This window comes from Macrobrachium nipponense, chromosome 8 (assembly GCF_015104395.2).
Source record: "Macrobrachium nipponense isolate FS-2020 chromosome 8, ASM1510439v2, whole genome shotgun sequence".
NCBI lineage: Eukaryota > Metazoa > Arthropoda > Malacostraca > Decapoda > Palaemonidae > Macrobrachium > Macrobrachium nipponense.
The window spans coordinates 112,649,570-112,669,569 of record NC_087203.1 but is presented as its reverse complement, the minus strand read 5'-3'; the positions used below and the strand labels follow the sequence as shown (position 1 = coordinate 112,669,569).

The 20,000-nt window shown below is 39.3% G+C and overlaps 1 protein-coding gene across 2 annotated transcripts in view; it reads right to left on the bottom strand.

The window, feature by feature from the left end:
• The window catches only part of LOC135222961 (homeotic protein ultrabithorax-like), a 1,489,261-nt gene that overhangs the window by 1,086,977 nt on the left and 382,284 nt on the right, over positions 1-20,000 (bottom strand). For both annotated transcript variants that reach the window (XM_064261439.1, XM_064261433.1), the window contains one exon: positions 5,479-5,825. In XM_064261439.1, the coding sequence (XP_064117509.1) occupies positions 5,479-5,502 (24 nt within the window). In that variant the 5' untranslated portion in view covers positions 5,503-5,825. The remainder of the gene's footprint in view (positions 1-5,478; positions 5,826-20,000) is intronic.

Genomic DNA, 20,000 nt, shown 5'->3' with positions numbered 1-20,000 from the left:
CCCGTGATATTAAAGTATCGTAAATTTCACAAACATGCGCAATAAAATATGAAAACAAGACAATAATATCGGGGAGGAATGAATGGCAGAAAAAAAAAAAAGCATTATTTGTTGAGGAGGAAATAGCCACATTTCCCACGGGTGGCACAAAAAACCTGTACAGCGAGGAAGCACTGCGCCAAAGGTGTCTTTGTACAAGATGCTTATCAAGGTTCGGTATGGGGGGTGGTGACAAGGAGGCGGGGGCATAAACCCCCCCACCCACAACCTTCTAGGTTAGGGTGAATGACATATGCATACAGCGAAATTGTGAATCACCTGGTGATTACTAATACTGAAATGATGCCAAAAACAGACATAAATAAAATCTATTTTGAAATACAACAAACAACGGAAGTTGATATGTCCTAAAAATGCATGCACGGTATTTTTTTTTAATATGAAGTCATATCCTCAGCGATGCGTAATATCGTATTTCAAAGAAACTTTGAGTTGTCTCTGTCTTTATATTTAACACACGCCAACATACACCAGCATGAAGCCTATCCGCTACACTATCACAAGATCATATCGTTAACTTGAAGCCTACATGCTCTTGTCAAAAAAAATCATGTCGTTGACATGCTCTTGTAAAAAAAAAAAAAAAAAAAAAAAAAAAAAAAAAAAAAAAAAAATCATGTCGCTAACATGAAGCCTACATGCTCTTGTCAAAATATGTCGCTAACATGAGGCTTACATGCTTGTCAAAAAAAAAAAAAAATCATCTCGCTAACATGAAGCCTATATGCTCGTCAAAAAAAAATCATGTCGCTGACATGAGGCTTACATGCTCTTATCAAACATGAAGCCATGAAGCCTACATGCTCTTGTCAAAACAATCATGTCGCTGACATGAGGTTTACATGCTCGTCAAAAAAATCATGTCGCTAACATGAAGCCTACATGCTCGTCAAAAAAAAAAAGTCATGTCGCTGACATGAGGCCTACCTGCTCTCCTGTCACAAAATCATGTCGCTACTCCGTACATCCAGAGGGCACACGCTACTTGTAAAAAGCCATGGTGGAGAGTGACGATAACGAGAGAGGACCCACACACGCACACACACGTACAACAACAACAACCTGGAGAAGATGTTGTGCAAGGCGTTGAAACAACCCTCTCCCCTCCCCCCCTCCCCTTCCAGTCACTCAAGATGCTGGATGGGCCGACCGCAACAACGCTCGGCCTATGGCGGCCTTCTTTATCGACGACTCCCTCGAGAAGACGTGGAAAGAAGCGATAACTTTTGTGTGTGTTTGGGGGGTGGAGGGTGAAGGGGGGGGCGGGGTACCGCAAAGGGAAAGGAAGCTATTTTACACACACTCTCTCTCTCTCTCTCTCTCTCTCTCTCTCTCTCTCATGAGGAAAACGGGTCGACACCCTGCTCTGATAGTATTTTTCCCTTTCCGCGGGAACTTTGGGTATCGAAAACGCGCGCCAACCGATCAACACCCATTCGGTTTTTGAAAACCAAAACAATCTTCCACGGCGTTGGCATACGTACGATATCACCTTTGGTGGCTTGACTATTCGATACAGATTACCTACCTACCCACCCTTCGCTCGAGGCCGTAAACTAGGGCGAACTTTCTTTCTCTACTCTATGGAGACAAAGATGTTATGATCGCCGTCCCTTCCGCCGAATTGTAACACGGGGATTTAGTTGTTTTTCCTCCCAAAAGTTTCTTTAAAAATAATATAAATCGTATTGCTATACACGTTACGGTAATTAGAGAAGATTTAGGGTGGAATTTTGTTTGGCAACATTACTCCAGTCTGGTCCCCCCCCCTCCCCCCCCATCTCTCCCACCATCCACCACTACCTCTACTACCACTACCGATATAGCCAGCCATTCCCTTAACCACCCTTCCACTCCCTATACACCAATCCCCATCCCAGGGATCTGCAATATATTTCCTCTTTTCTCTCATCCCCCTACACACACACACACACACTCATATTCTCTCTCTCTCTCTCTCTCTCTCTCTCTCTCTCTCTCTCTCTCGTTAGGGTATTGCCATTTCATATCTAATCCTAGTTTACTTGTTTTCTAACCACAACAGAACTGGGGATTCATCACTGAAATAAACATCATTCCTTACTCCTTTTTGACTTTCATAATTCTTTATGGATCCTTTCATTCTCATTCCTTTTATCAAAATTCAACTCGTCTATCATCCCTCGAGGTATTTCACTTTCATTTGAAATGACTGTATACCTTCGCCACTTTACCTCCTTTTTCCAGCACTTCTCCTAAGGTTCCTTTAATTCCACCCTACGACCTACAAAGCATTCCAACCCCCCAACCCCTTCCAACCTTTCCACCCCCTGACAACTTCTTGGCACCCGTTGGCAGAGTCAAAACCGCCTCACCCTACCACCCAACTCCCCCCCCCCCCCCCCCAACGCCCCATTTTCCACAATTCCTCTCCTTGGGCTTTCTGGCACTGGGCCCACGAATCATGGCATCACTACTACGAGATCTTTGCCTTCCAGGCAATAAAATGTTAATTTTTCTACCATATTTTCCCTCAATAAGCATCAGTTCGTTCATAAAAAAATATATATATACCTGGAGGAAAGTGCATGTGTAATAACTTGATTCTAATACTTTGGAACTCGAGGGGCTATTGCCCCCCACCCCCCCCAACCCCATCATATATCGGAATGCGCGAACTCATTCGACCGCATAGAATACATATAAATTCCCCCTCTCCCCTCTCCAACACCACCACACCCCCTACCCCCGTTCCCAGTTCCACCTTTCGCCTCAGCCATTAACGTTTTCATCAGATCGTCTACAGATCCATTATAGGCCATAGGATATTTTTTTTACCCCCTCCCCCCCTCTCTTTTTCTTCAAGGTAGAATATGGCAGCCAGAGCTCTCTCTCATTTTACGACCTATTATCATACTCTTTTTCTACCTTCCTGACAGACTCTCTTTCTACCCTACTTCCAGTGCTCCACCCTTTTTCTGTGTGGGCCATTATAGTCTGTATGGGGGCAAATAATTCACACAATTGATCGCAAGCTACACCTTTCTCCTTTCTCCATCGCTTCAGCCTCTGCCTTACCTCCTCCTCCCTTTCAATGCCTTACCCAGGAGACCAGCTGTATCTAGGGTAAGAGATAATCCAGCGGAACATACGTAACACACACACACAACACAAGCAGAGATCACCTCGAATGAAATTCAAATTACCTATTGATTTAACTCACTAAAAACACCACCAACATAAGGACAATACATAACACACACACGTACACACACATATACAGCTAAGTTCACCTCGACTGAAATTCAAAGTGACTACTAATTCACCTCGCAAAAAATCAGCAGCAACAAGTAATTTAATATTTTCCCTAGAGAGAGAGAGAGAGAGAGAGAGAGAGAGAGAGAGAGAGAGAGAGAGGGCGGGCGTAAGAGTTCACTGGAAAATGCAGGCAATGGACATCAGCAGCCGTAAAGCATTTCCGGAGCTTGGCCCCCAAGCAGATAAAGCGTTTCCGACTGGCAAACCACTGTCATGCGCTTTCAATGTGCGTTGTAATATTACCTTGCGGCAAATTTATGGCGAAGATAGATATACGCTGTATATCCCGTTAATCCCCCGGGCTTTCCCTTCGTTTTCTTCCGGTCCTGGTGTGTGTGTGTGTGTGTGTCTGTATGACTTCCCACTTTCTGTGTTCCTCTGTACGTTAATGCACTGTCCCAATGGACGACGCCATTAAACCCGTACAGATTTCATGATTAATTGTCAATTAAATTACTATATTTGAGCGAGATCTGTACGTAATGCACTGTCCCAATGGACGACGCCATTAAGCCGTACAGATTTTATGATCAATTGTTAATTAAATGACTATACTTGAACCAGATGCACTGCTATTCTTGTATTCAAGAAAGTAAAATCATTTCTTCCCATTCCCAAAACACAGTTATGAGTATCCATTTGCATAAGTTTATTTTTCGCATAAGTTTATTTTTCATGACATTTGTAGATGAATAATATTTTGATGCATCGTAATTAAACTGAGCAGACACTTATGGTTTCCCGCCTTCGTTTTCTTATTAACTTCAAAATGCATTTGACATTTATGTGCCAAGGCTTTATTTTGTAAAGCATTCAGTGTGAAGACTATTTTTATCTTTCAAATTACCATAATTGATTCCCTAAAATATGTCAGTTTCGAAGGTGAGTTTGCCCATAAAACAAACAAACAAAGACACACACACAAACACATATAAATATATATATATATATATATATATATATATATATATATATATATATATATATATATATATATATATATAGTATATATATATATATATATAGTATATATATATATATATATATATATATATATATATATATATATATATATATATATATAACTTTCACATCTTGAATTGGCATCGCTCTACTATTTTTTCCTCACTCCAGAATTCTGAGTCATTAATCGCTTATCTCTTCCTCCTCTCCTCTCTAGGCTATCTACTCCCCCAACCTCACACCCCCCCTTCTCCCCGTCCCGCCCCCTTCCATCCAGAGTGCCACTTCTTCTTTCTCAGAATTCTCTTCCTTCGCTTCTTCCCTTCCTCTACGTCATTCAGTTCACATTAGGGCTCTTTTTTTTTTCTTTTCTTTTTTTGTCCTTTTCTGGCCCCCACTAATATGTGCGCCGTTATCGATTTCTCTCTCTCTCTCTCTACAGCTACAAACACACGCGTTCTCTATCACTATATATCTAACAATATTACTATTTAACTTCTGTAAAGTGAGAGAAATTAATATTATCAAAATCTTACAATATTTCTCACAGAAAATTAACATTGTATCCTCTAGAAAATTAAGATTGTATCCTCCAGTAGCACAAAAATAGGCAAACTGTACTGGATAATAAAACAAATCAAAGTGAGAATTCCCTGGGTGATGGGGTCAAGATTATACCTCATTTAAAGGTTATTTAAGGGTATTAGCCCCGGTGGGATATAAACGAGGAGTCTCATGGTGTCATTGGTAATATATGAGGAAACTAGTATAGTTACTTCGAAGGGGAGAGCAATATATGGATGGCATCATGACAAACAAATTTCTAAAGTAGACATCTTGCACAGGATTATTCTCTCTCTCTCTCTCTCTCTCTCACACACACACACACACACACACTATTAGTAATACAATATCTTTCACAATTATTTCCAATCCAAAAATTTACGGTTTTCTCCCAATGCAAATGCAAACACATCTACGAAACATGACTACAATAAATAAATAAATAAATAAAATTTTGTCATGCCCTAAACAACTTTACTTGACTCCGTCAAAAAAAAAAAAAAAAAAAAAATGATAGCTGCAAAAAATGACACCAAGAGCAAAGATAAAACCTCAAAAAGATAAGAAGATCATTCCAACTTGAAAATAGCTTACCTCCTTGTTCTCCCAGTCAGTCATTTTGGACCTCTTTCTCTCTCTCTTTCTCTCAGTGCTGACGACAGGAGTTAGAGAAGTCAGCTAGTAGTAGTACTGTCACAAGCAGTAGTAGTAGTAGTAGTAGTAGTAGTGGTTAAGCAGAGGTAATAGGGGTGGGTAGTGGGAGTGTAGTGGTAGTGTACCTGAACCGGTTCTCTCTGCCTTCTTTTCTTCAGAGTTTTTGCCGAAGAGAAGGACGCAATTCTCAGTCCACAAACCAGTTCTTCCTCCCCATACAAACCGCCTGACTGGTATACGCAACCGGGTCTACTACTTTCCACAGGCGCTGAGACTCAGTGGGAACCCTGCGGTGAGAAAGAGGTCTAGTGGCATTATTGCTTAAAAAAAAAAAAAAAAAAAAAAAAAAAGACGTGGGGGTGGGGGGAGAAAGCACTCCAAACAGGACTACATTATTACTCCTATCTTTCTTCTCATCTTTGAAATCAGTTGGTCTCGTTTATAATTAATGGCATCAAACTATGGGAAAAAATGTTCTTATTTCCTTTGGGATTAATTACACACAAAAAATCGAGAGAGACAGAGAACGCCAAATCATCTACGGTTTGCCAGGCAGTGAATTTTATAGAAATAGAAGCGGTAAAAAATACTAAATAATTTTGTAGAAATGAAAGAGGTACATTGTACAAAATCAATTTTGTGTATCCTACCAATACTGCCAGGAGACAGAAAAAAATAGTATTTCACAATTGCATAATGTCTCTATAATTACTTAATATAATTCCTAGATCGTTACATTTTGTACGGTTTATCAGGCCGCGAATCTTATAGAAACCAAAAAGGAAACATTAATACAAATCAATTTGTCTTGCGTTACACACTAAATACTATAGTAGATTCACATCAACCGAGCACTTGATGTCTAGGCCATCCCTGACGACGCTCCTGATTGGCTGTTGATAAGCCAATCACAAGGCTGGAAACTCTCAGTCTCTCTCGAGAGTTCACATGGGCAGGATGTATGTTCCACCCTTACTGAGGGACACGTCTTTCAAAAGAGGTGGAACATACATCCTGCCTATGTGAACTAGCTCGAGAGACTGAAAGTTTCCAGCCCTGCGACTGGCTTGTCAACAGCCAATCAGGAGCGTCGTAAGGGGCGGTCCTAGACATCAAATGTAAGGTTGATGTGAATCTACTATAGCTAGCGCTTTCTCCCTTATCAATACTGATGTAAGAAAGAAAAAAAGATATTTCATAATTGGCGTAATGTCTTTATAATTGATGTCATCCCTGGAGCAAGGCAAAAAGCTACTGAATTGACCGTCAAGATTCCAGGGAATCGAGCGTCATAATCTTCAAGTTCCAGAACCTGAAAACAGCTATAAAATCAAAGCTTTTTCTATTTTGACAAAATAAAAACTATTACACTGAAGAAAAAAAATCAACTAATATGCAGAACATAGTTATGAATAAAACACTTCAGTTTGCAACGGTTTACACGGGTAAAAAAAAACATAATGTAATTTAACAGTATTTATAAGACGAATTCTATGTATTCGCACATCAATTCCGCAGGTATTTCAGACTGGGAACATATTTAGAACGTCAAAGTATCTTAGAACTGCTGTGATATAACAGTTAAGATGAAGGTCAACAACGTTGAATGATTCCATAAACTAATTTAATATACATTAAATATCTTATCACTTGTAGTAAATATGACCCAGAAGAAAGAAAGCTTTGAAAAAAATTGCGTTTCAATGAATTTGCAAGTATGAAAAGTATGGAAATGTAATTTTCTTCTTGTGATTTCATTCAATAAACATTACAATAAAGCGTGTGGCCCTAAGTGTCAAATTATACTTGAAATAAAACCTTACCAAGTTAACAGTCGCTAACTTTGTATATTCATTATCATTTGGAATTGAAATTCACCTCCGTAGAGTTCAATTAAGCTATATGTAATGGAGCTGACCAAATTCACGTACACACACACATACACACACACACACACACATATCTATATATATATATATATATGTATATATATATATATATATATATATATATATATATATATGTATATGTGTATATATATATATGTATATAGATATATATATATATATATATATATATATATATATATATATATATATATATATATATATAGTAAGATGCAAAATTCTCCAAATACGTCTGCAGCGACTTTAAACAATTCATTCGTGCAAATGCGAATAATAATATATTACTACAAAAAAGCTAATATTAATGAGAAAAAAATACGTAAATGGTTATATAATAGAAAAGAATTGTTCTTTCGTTATTTCAAAGTCACCATAGGAAAAACAACAACCGCGATCACTCCCGGCCTTATCTCACCATCATCACCACCATAGCCGGCAACTATCATTACAATCACTATCAGGCCGCCACCATCAAGCGAAGTCGGCTGACAAAGGAACCAGGGCCGAGGGGGAGGGGTGGGGTGGGGGGATGACAGTGACCCCCACCACCCATTATCTCCATCTCTCGGCAGCGATTGATCGCTTCTCAAGCAATAATTCTCATCTTGCTCCTTTACACCTATGATTTAGCGGTCCCTATTCTTCACCTTTATCTTCTCGTAACTCTTTCCTTTCTCCTCCGTCTCTCTCTCTCTCTCTCTCTCTCTCTTTCTCTCTCTCTCTCTCGGGGGTGAGGGGTGAGGCTTTTACTTCAAACTTTATCTGGCACTTTCTGTGCTATCATTCCGTGAGACCCTTCCTCCACCCCTACCCCTTCTCCCTCCTATCCCAGCCTCCTACCCCCTCCCCCCGTCCATCATCCTGATGCCAACCCCCATCCCCCCCCTCCTCCTATCTCTACCTACCAACAAACTCCTGTCAGCAAAGTACGCACTTCTCCTGATCTCTCCCCCTTTTCTCTCTCTCTCTCTCTCTCTCTCTCTCTCGACAACAGTATAGATGATTTATCCCTCCTTCATTATCAAGGATGTTGATCCAGAAGTATTCAACAAGGAATAATAAGTTAAATGTTCGTCACTTACTGACAAGAATATATTTATATAGACGTAAGTCTCTTTCTCTCTATCTCTCTCTCACACACACACACACACACACACATATATATATATATATATATATATATATATATATATATATATATATATATTATATATATATATATACATATATATGTGTGTGTGTATAGATAAATATATATGATATATATATATATATATATATTATATATATGTATATATATATATATATATATAATATATTATATATATATATCTGTTATATCTACACGATATATAAATAAATATATATACGAAATCAGAACCTTATATTTCCCAATATACGCATAGCTTAGAAAGAAAATAAACTGACAGGTATATGAGGTTCAGGATCAGAAACTAACTATCCTCTACAATTTACGCAAAACAAAAGCCAGAAGGCAAATGAACCTGCGAGTATATTGATTAACCTTTAATATAACTTCACAGAAATGACGTCACTGTAAATAGCCAAGATTTAGTGCGTACGTCAGTACGTACATATCGGATATCTGGGCCGTCCACTGACCTAGATTACGCTTTTTTCGTAGCCTAGTCTCTTCTCCCCGAATCAGATGATCTGGAAGGTAGCCAACTTAGGCCTGCTAATTAAATATACTGCGGCCTACTGACGTGTTAGGTCCGTGCGCGTGTTAGTGCGCGCGCGTGTGTGGGATGTGTATACGCGACGGAATATAAAATAAGAAAAAAAAAAAGTCGGAATCCGTAAAATGGGAAGAAATAGGAACAAACAGGAAAACATCTTACCAATCTGCGGCAATATTTCCCATTTTCTCTCTCGGCCAGAGTTACGTCCTTCTCCATTTTCTTCGTAAGTCGTCGTAACTCAGCGGTTCTTTTGTCCCTGCGGGCCATAAGTCTCAGTGCCGCATGCGTCATCTTTACCTCCTCCTAACTTTCCCTCCCCACTTTCCTGCCGCACTAACTCTGCCTCTCTTACAGTGAAATTCCTTAGTCCGACCTCTGCTTATAGCGAACGTTAATATCGCACATATATTATAGGAAACTTATTCGTAGCGAGGGGAGTTACGGCGTTCGTACCGGGGTTACGACCGACTCCGGTCGCCGCGAACCCCGATTCTGGCCTCTAAGCGCCCCGGCCGCAGGGCAAATAGTGCGATGGAGCTGCTCTCCTTTTTATTTTAATTTTGTTTTCAGTCTGTTAATGAAATCTGACCACTATTAACGGGTGGCGCGAAGGCTTAGAATGCTTTATCGCCGGCGCTTCTTTCCTTGAGGCTTGCGGTGTCCAGGCTATAAAGTTCGCATTATATAGTTTTAATGGAGCCAAAACATAAATCTCCCGCAAGTAATGGCGACCAATATTAGTTTTCCTTTTCTTTCCGTATTACGCTATCTTTCGCTCTTACGGGGAGTTGTTTGCCATCACCCCCCTCCCCCGACCCCCGTGAACATGTGAAAAACAACTGAACCGCTCTTGTCCCTCAAAAATGTCTGTAGTAGCGTTCAACGTTCGAACGCGAGTTTCCCCTCGCGAAACGTTTCGTCGCTGGAAAAAGAACGATCAGTTGGGGGTGTGGGGGAGGAGAAGGGGTAGGAGGTGTGGGTGGGGGAAGAGGAAGGGTTGGGGGAAGTGCTCTTCTTCATCACCAAACGGACTTATTAATAAGCATATGGACGTAAACAAAGCGGGCTTGCAGTATGTGACAGATGCCTCCATTAACTAAATTTCCACGCCAATCATATAATACAGAAAACAGCAAACGGTTCCGACTCCATTTTTCTCTTTATCACTTTTTAAAAAGAGAAAAAGGGAGAAAAAGGGTCTCGTCCTGACTCATCATTAATGCTTCTGACTTGGATAAAATTCTGACTTGGATAAAATTTGAGTTTATATTAAAAAAAAATTTGAAATAAAAAAAAAAAATTTTGACTATGAAACAGATCCCTTAGGAATTGGAATCTCTCTCTCTCTCTCTCTCTCTCTCTCTCTCTCTCTCTCTCTCTCTCTCTCTCCGGTAATGTTGTAGTTGGTTGTTAGTCAACTGTTCTTGTTCTATGTTGGAATTGGGGCATGGGGTTGGGGGTACAAATAAAAAAAAAAGTGAGAGAGCGAAAATGACCAGTTTTGAAATCAGCTCTGGAGAGCTACTGCACTCTGCAATTATGAATGCTCAATGTACAAGTTTTTTTTTTTTTTACATTGTATGCTATGAACATTGCGAAACAAATACACAAAATTCTGTAGAGAAAAAATCAAGCAAAATAAACTATAACATTCAGAAAATATAAATAGTAAACAATCATAACTAAGATATATTACTAATTAATCTACTTATCTAAATCAACATACCTTTACCAATTAAACATGGTAACAAACTGAGCACGAATCAATAACTAAAACTTGTGTAAAGGAGAAACAATTTCGTAATAAGTTTAACATAAAGTAAAGCTAATTTAAGATTCTGCAATTTTTTTTTTACTATTTACTTGAAGCAATGAGTTGAAAATAAAAATAAAATGAAGAAATGAAATGATGAACATAAAGTCACAAAGGGAACCGAGGAGCACGCAGAACTTAATATAAGCTGACATGTGAAGGTAACGTAAACCGGTTTTTTTCGCTCGCCATCAATTATCAAATTCCATCGGAAGCGTATCCTCAAACAACGGAATGCATCTTTAGCAACTTGGAGGCCCATTTTCCTCGAATTATCTCTCTCTCTCTCTCTCTCTCTCTCTCTCTCTCTCTCTCTCTCTGAATAAGTGATCTGTGAGTGTGCTATTTCTCTCACCTTATATTTGTTTTATCTATTTTTTCTTCTTATTTAACGCCCTCTCTCTCTCTCTCTCTCTCTCTCTCTCTCTCTCTCTCTCTCTCTCTCTCTCTGTGAATAAGTGATCTATGAGTGTGGAGACTAGCTCTTGCTATTTCACAACGTCATCTTATATTAGGTTTATTTCTTTTTTCCTATTATTTCACCTCAACCACCCACCCTCTCTCTCTCTCTCTCTCTCTCTCTCATCTTCTCCTCTCTCTTCTCTCTCTCTCTCTGTAATACTTGACCCCCTTTTTTACATAAAAACAATACAAATATACTGAGTGTGTGAAAGTGTATAGCTGTTCTTCAGAATTAAACATTCACAGCAACAACAATGAAAACATAATAATAAAACAACAAATGGTCATAACGAAATACTGATTAAAAATACTTCACATAATGGTGATTTTATGCAAAAGGTTATAATGAAATAACATCTAGGATATTAGCTTAAATTTTGTTTTGAACAGATAAACTAAAATCTTTGTTCTACCGGAGACTATACTGCTACTAGCTATAACTACAGCTGCTGTTAGTATCAATACTATTATCTTCATTTATATTATAATCTTATACTTTTGCAGACGACACATAGGTTCACCGGGGATGAAGGTATTTTTGTGTGTATATATATATATATATATATATATATATATATATATATATATATATATATATATACACACACACACACACACATACACATACATATATCTCCTTTAGCATCAAGACGACTACTCGGAGACCGCGGTTCTTGCTGTAGAAGGTAAATATGATTTTATGATTCAATTATGATAGTAGAAGGCTAACCTACAATAAGCAGATATGTGCGCACGATAAGTCTTGTGTGTGTGCGTGTTTGTGTGTGTGAAGCCACGACTCATGAATCAAGGCGAATTACTTTTGCAATTTCGGCACACATCACAGTAACCTCCTTTCCAACCCCCAACCCCCCCGGCCCGAAAACCCCTCTACTTCCCCCACCATCCCCTCTCCCCGACTCCTCCTCTTTCATGGACGTATCTCTGATGAATCTCTTTGGCCAGACCATAAATTTGAGACGAGAAATTACAATAATTCTTCCTTTGGAATTCCATCCAATTCGTTGCCGTCTTCTCCGTCCCCCAGTTTCTCTCCTCTCGCATATTGCTTCCTCCCGCGACGTTCTATTTGCATTCATCTAGATTTGAATAGGATCTATCAGGTCCTCCTCCGGTTAATTTCAGCATCCGAGTCACAATAGATGCAAAGTCTGCAACGTCTTAATTTTAGTGATCACTGCAGTTTGCGCTTCGGCAAAGCTGCAACTGACTTTTGGCAGCCATATTAACCTATCAGTTTTAATTCTAGTTCAGCAGAATGCAAATGACTACACACTATGATTATAGTAATGAATTCTGTATAGGTTTCAACGCGTAAAACTCCTGTCATCTTAAAAACCAAGAAAGAGTAATTTTGTTCTGGAATAATTTCCAAAGAGGAATAAAGAAATGAAGGAAATAAAAGTTCATGGAAGGACTTACAAAACTTCAGTAACTTTGCATCCAGTCAAGTATTTAAGTATGTCAACACATAATGGTACTCAGCAATGCTTCTATGTAACTAATGATGCTAAATTATGCATGAATAACTTTTTCCTCCTCTGATAAATGGAAGACTAAATGGAAGACCAAATTCGGTAGCAACTGATGACCATATTTACCACAAAGAGACCACTTCTGGAATCGAACACGAGAACACTGACCGTTACTAAAATACCATAATCATCCTGTGAAACCAATGAATACAAAATAGCAAATGGTTGATGCTCATTGCTCATATGCACAGACGAATATATAATATCTATCTGGATCAGCTCCCGCAACAAAACCAGTAATCCACGAACGAAGATGGCAATTAAGCCTATTTTAATTAAATTTCTCGGTCAGTGAACTCTGTATCGTATCTCTCCTCATCTCGTTATAATTCTTTCATCCACCTTGTTTATCAGTTCTCAGTTGGCAACAGAATCAAGAGGAACATAGTAGCGAGTGACCAAAACAACACCCTACGGACATTTTTCTTGCTGACATTATCTAACAATATGCTTTATAAAGCTTTATTTAGTATCTAGATAACATGGATATCCGTCTATCTTTCCCACGATATCTTTGATAAATTGCACCAAAATAGGTTTTGGTTTATGATTTATATGATTCAAGTTCTCACGCCAGGTCCAGATCAACATTCAATGCTACATCTTCCTAACCCTTCCCTTAGATCATACACATACACAATTCATAATGACCGAAAAACAAAGATTTTCATTTTATTCCCTCACGTTACCTTTAACCCCCTTCCTCTCTCTCCCCCTCCAGGGACCTCCCCCCTCCATCCTCAGCCCGGATGCTGTTTTATCTCCCAGCTGCTTCTTCCCACCACTTTCCAATTTCTCATGCCCAAACTTCTTACACCTAATTCATCATATTTCCAATCTCCTACTTTACCCTCACCTTCTCTCTATTTTCTGCTTTTCCATTACTCTATCGACATCTCTCGTGATTTGTTCGGGCCGGTCCACCGAGGAAGCATTTTGGTATTTTGGTCCGGTAGTTGGCGACCTTCGTAGGGGACTTGTTTCAGTAGAGGCCGAGACTGCCCCGTCTTTAATTAAGTATGCCGAAATACCCGGCTATCCTCGATAAATAGTCCTTTCTGTCGCTTGTACTTGGATTTAGCTGTAACGAATGAAATCTGAGCTATTTCGACTCGGTAAGACTCGACTTGTAGTACACTTTAAGCTGAAGTTATGTATGGCGACGAATACAGTGTAATTATTACCTAGATATTATTTATGCGCTAGCAATGGCATGGGCACAAATTCGGTCATAACCGTTGAAAAATAATTAACATGGAACACCAACCACTACTTTGTGATACACAAAATGAAAATATCTACAAATTGTGATTTTCTGTGGTCTTGTATGTTATCATTTCACACACTTGAAATTTGTTTACTTCCTTTTTATGCACTGTCAACATTGCCAGCTATAGTGTATGTTACTAAAGCATCTGGATAATAAAGCCCAGCTTTATAACAAGAAACTTGAAGTTTCCTGCGTGTAAAAGTATGCATACTAAACTGTATGAAAAACACACGCTACAAATAAGGACCAAGGCCCCCCTAACCATTAAAATAAGCTGTATGGGAGAGAGAGAGAGGGGGGTGCAAAGATTTAGAAAGTAATTGCCTGAACAATGTAAGTAAACAAGTAGTTTTTTACGCTGTTTAAAGTTTTAAGCCTTCGGTAAGTCATCTATCTCACTTTATAATGAGAAAAAAAAAAAAAAAAAACACACACACACACACGAAAGAAGTATTTCGGCACAACGAGAGCTATCATGGCGTTTCCATCATTCATCTGTTTCTAGCTGGTCCCCCCCAACCCCCCCACCCTTTTGTTCACCCTCATCTCCTCCTACGAGGACTTTAGCCCTATCGGCTTTCTCCCCTTCCGTTGTCCCTGCTTCCGTATGCAGAGGGCGTCTTGGCAAGGCCCCTTTCGGCCAGTTGCTCCCCCTCGAGATTCTCACATACATTCATCGCTTTTGGATTTTCCTTCATTCACAGGAAACCGCTTCTGGGTCTTTAACCCTTACTCCTTATCCCTCCCCCCCAACCCCCACCCACCCCACCCCACCCCACCACCACCACCTTCCCTCTTCGTTTGTCTACCCTGGATCTTAGATTACATTCCCTACTCTCCCCAGCCCCGTCCCAAGACAAGAGGCTTTTTTATCTCAAAAGATTGTTTGTTCATTTTTAGAAAGATTCAACTTCATTAATCATTTTTCCTTCAAAAGTTACTTCATCCCTTTGTGCATACTCTATCCACATTATTTCAGTTTTCTTAGATTTTATTTGAGTCTCAATGAAGCATTCTATGAAACAAGCTTTGTAAATCTTACCGTATTTCTCCGGTTAAAACATTATCACCTGCTTGTTTTATCGTCTATCAAGTTTCTATCGATAACCCAGTCTAAATCCTTTCTTTCATCTCTGACCACTTTCGTTATTATTAAACGCGCGAGAATAGCAAACAACAATGGTGAAATAACATTTCCTAGCAGCACCCCACTACTTGCTGTAAATTACCTTTGTAAGACCTCATCAACATTAATTTGACACCTAATTCGTCCATGGATAATTTTAATTAGCTTTACATAATTACCGGAAATGGCATCGTGACTCAACGCCTTTCGTAATATTGGCCTGTAGACGCTTTCAAGTGCCTTTTCGTAATCAACGAAAGCCATCTGGGGGAGATTTGCAAATTCCATGCACATGCACAATACGTATTAACACTAATAATTGATCCGCGCAACTCCCGTTCTTCCTAAAACCAGTTTTTATTTTTTCTCGTCTATTGAGAATAAGCATACTCAGTATTTACAATACATTACAGCTGTGATCAGGTCTTGAAGTAAAGAAAGGCTCAGTGTCTACGATCTGTCCTTTCACCTTTTCTGCCAATGTTTCTAATCACAACGGACGTAACTACAAGGCTTCTACAGTTACCATGCTCAGTCAGGTCAGCCTTCTTTAGTGCCTACTTTATCTATGACTTCCCATTCCCAATCATCGAGCTTTTTTTCTTTTTCCTACATGCCGCATTCTGAAAAACAGTGAAATTAGTCTATGAATTGTCACTTCAGACTCTGTTAGTATCACTTATGCCCAGCTAAGGGGCTGGGAGTGATTTTCTAGAGTTAGCAGCTGGTCAACTGTAGTAGAAAACTACCAAGTTGAAGGGTAGTGACCTCGTCTCTAGAGATTTACTGTAAGATAGAAGCTTGGCCAACTTCTGGAGCCACAGCCCATTTATGGACAAGAGTCTAGAGAAATTTATCACTATATTTCTCCTTAGAGAGAGCTCATGGCTCAAGAATATGCTCGCCTTCTGCTATTCAGCAGCAGGTCTTCTGAAATGAAGCTGCGAGTCCAATCCCTTCTCATCCATGCTTGTGACCGATGACAGTCGAATAAATACCAAGTACCTGATTCACATTCCAGTTCAACAAAAGAGGTGATGAATACAATGCGCTCGGGAATTGAACCGGAAGCTAGTAGACCTCTCGATGGCATGACAAGCGTACTAACCTCAAGGTTGCAGTGTTATTTTGATAAATACTGAAATATAATGAATTCCCCAGTAATAGAGAAACCCGTTAAAGTTAATTTCCCTTTAGGATAAACTGCTTCATTTGTAAATAAAGGCAAATTTGCCAAGGGTGTTTATTTACTGACACGCAAATAAATGTAAAACACTTCAGAACTAACATATTGTAGTAGAGAAGAAATTACGTGAATCTCATCTGAATGGAACACAAAATCATTATCTGGGAATATCTGCCTAGGTTTCCTTTGTCATAAAAGATGACTGAATAATTTACAAATGAAACTACTATTTCTGATCTACTGCCTTATTATTTTCATGGAGAAAATTCGCTGTAAACATTAAGAGACCTCCTACCCTTTAAAAAAAAAAAAACCGCAGTTACATGAAACCATATGCCAAAATATTAATCCATAAGGTGATGAAATTGAAATAAGGACTCTGTTAGTTACAGAACTCGGAGAACAAGGCATATAACAAAGAACTTCAGATTCTTGGTGTTAGGAGCAAGCAGTAATGATCAAAGTCAGTCAACAAATTGGCGAATGTCTATGTACTTTAGTTTACACTACGCTAAATCCAAATTTAAGCTATATTAGAGAATGATTTCTAGATATATATGGAAAAAAAAAGAGCAGCGAAAGTTCCTTCCAAAAACGAGAACACGCACGAATCCCCACGGGGCTTCGTAATTGGCCACATACACACACACACACATACACAAGACACAAACAGAACGAGAGGGCGACCCACGGAACCCGAGCTACCAGACCATTAAGTAAACACACCGAGACCGAGCTTCATTTTGGCACAAATTGATAAATGCTTATAAAAACTGACAACATTTTTTGATGGCCTGACTCGCGTACGAGACGATAAATCTCCTACCCTGTTATAGAGCTGAATTACGAAGCAGTTATTTGCGAGGAATCGACGTCAAGAAAATAACACATCCGTTAATATTCCCCATTTTATCTTCGCCGTGTGGTTATTTAATGAATTTACTGCCTTCTTCCGTGATATAAGCTGCATGCAACGCACGCACCGACATCCAAAACCTTATTCTGATGGGTCACGGTTGGGCTGCCACCCCCCCTCCCCCAGGCAAATTATTCATTCCTTCCATTTGATGAACTTAATTTTTATGGACGATTATTTACGCCACGAGTAATAATATTCCGGCTGGTCATCCCTCCCTCTCCCCGTGAACTATATCACTCTCTGTCTCTCTCCTCCGTCATTTTCTTTGCTCGTGGTGTTCTTCATTAATAACAACAACAACAAAAAAAAACCCTCTACAGTAGTGTAAACTTTATTCATTCATATATAAATTCCCCGGTACGCGTATACTTATGATTGCATAAGCTAAGACAATTAATCAAAACAGGATAAAAGAGGCGTGAAATAGTTGGAAAAGTGGAAAGATAGAAAGGGCAGAAGATAGAGAAAAGGAAAGGCGAACGAGGGAAACAGTTAAAGAGGTGGGTGGAGGGACAGAAAGGTCAAAGGAAAGAGAAAATGGAAAGTGGATGAGTACAAAAGGAAAAGAGGACGACTTAGAAGGGCATATGAAAGTGGGATGGTGGTCGGCTTGTATTGAAGAAGAGAGTGCATGGAGAAACGCGAGAAGAGAGAAAAGGGAGGAAAAATGTAAGAAATGATGAAATTGACCGCTCTAGACTTAAATGATGGCAAGAGTTCATATACCATAATACCCAATACAAAACAACGCTTCACAAACAAACAAATTTGGCTTAAATCTGAAAAACCTTAAAGTAATCTTATATTCAGCCGAAGGTATCTGAACGCTATTAAAGAAATAACAGATTCCGGGGATACCTTCAGTTAATAGATGTTTGATATATTGATTGCAACCGGGAAAATCACCCATCATTTAACATAGAACAAACATGGACTTGATTTCTAATATTTATCCACCTTTATTAAATCATTTCCTAATAATAAGAAAAATGAAGAAACAACACCATAAAAAAAAAATCCAATATTATGATTCAATCATAAATCTGCATTCAAAGTCCCATTTGATATGTCAGTAACTTTCGCTCATTGTCTTAGGAGAGGCGAAAGGTTAAATACAGCAAAGTAAAACCCAGATGGGAGGGCAAACCTTGACTCTTCTCGTATCGGATGCAGAGGACAAATTCAAATATCTCGGGAGAGGCGAAAAGGGAAACCTTTATAATTGACTCGGTCTGGCGGAGTGAAAGCAGTTCGTAAAGATTCCTTGTTGGGGGCGATTTAAAGCTTTGTTTTCCACAGCACACTTTGTTTATGTGGGAGTTCTTTAGTATGTCACACGGTGTTGTAATTCCCGGAGACTTTACATTAGAGAGAGAGAGAGAGAGAGAGAGAGAGAGAGAGAGAGAGAGAGAGAGAGAGAGAGAGATTCAAATGTGGTCCATCTCTTTGGTATGTCATACAAGGCTGTAATTCCTTGAGAAACTTTACGTTAGAGAGAGAGAGAGAGAGAGAGAGAGAGAGAGAGAGAGAGAGAGAGAGAGAGAGAGAGAGAGATTCAAATGTAGTCCATCTCATTTAAATGTTTACGATGACATCAGTCGAAGATTTCCATAGAGTCGCACGACGTCCAATATTTGGTTCCCCCCACAACCTACACCCCACCCTCTCTTCAGGTCACCGCCTTAGCATATACTTTCTCGAAAGGTGTTAAAGCGTTTAAATAAAATTGAAAAAGTTACCTAAAAACAAAAACAATATTAGAATTCATTATTTTCAGTTCCACCTTATGGGGCATTCAATATTCGTAATTATGGATTTACCCCGTATCCTTCATTCCGTTTCATGTACCGGATACTTTTAGAAAGTTTAGTAGGTTTAGTTCCGGTTACTTAACTGTATTAACATCAGAAAAAGTGTAAGAAAATATTATTAACGAGAAACTTTGAATACCTAAAAGTATCTTCTTCACACAGAAGTTATTCCATCATACAGAAACACGCACGGAGATGTAGCAATGTAAGTGAATGTCAGTAGAGAGAGAGAGAGAGAGAGAGAGAGAGAGAGAGAGAGAGAGAGAGAGAGAGAGAGAGAGAGAGAGAGGAAGGCAAGTTATTCCATCAAACAGAAACACGGAGATGGAGTAATGTAAGAGAATGTCAGGAGAGAGAGAGAGAGGTGAAAGGATGAATCAAGAATGTATTCAGATTGTTCGGCGATATGGAATACGGAGAGATAAGTTGGTGAAAAACCGTATAATTCGGTAGTGCCGAATGAAAGGAGAAGAGGAAGACGTCGATATCTGCTAGACAGACGGTGCGTAGGAGGAGCTGGAATGGACTTGCAAGCAAGGAAGCAAGAAATTGCCTGCGAGATAGATATGAATGGTGCAATATGAGTACGGAAAGGCTTTCCATTGCCTGCTGAACGCCGCCTGAAGGTTTCTGCGGGGGTTCATCCTAGATTCAACAGTTGCAGGAGGAATCTGGTTGAGACCTTTTTTTTTCAGGAAAGTCAAATTTT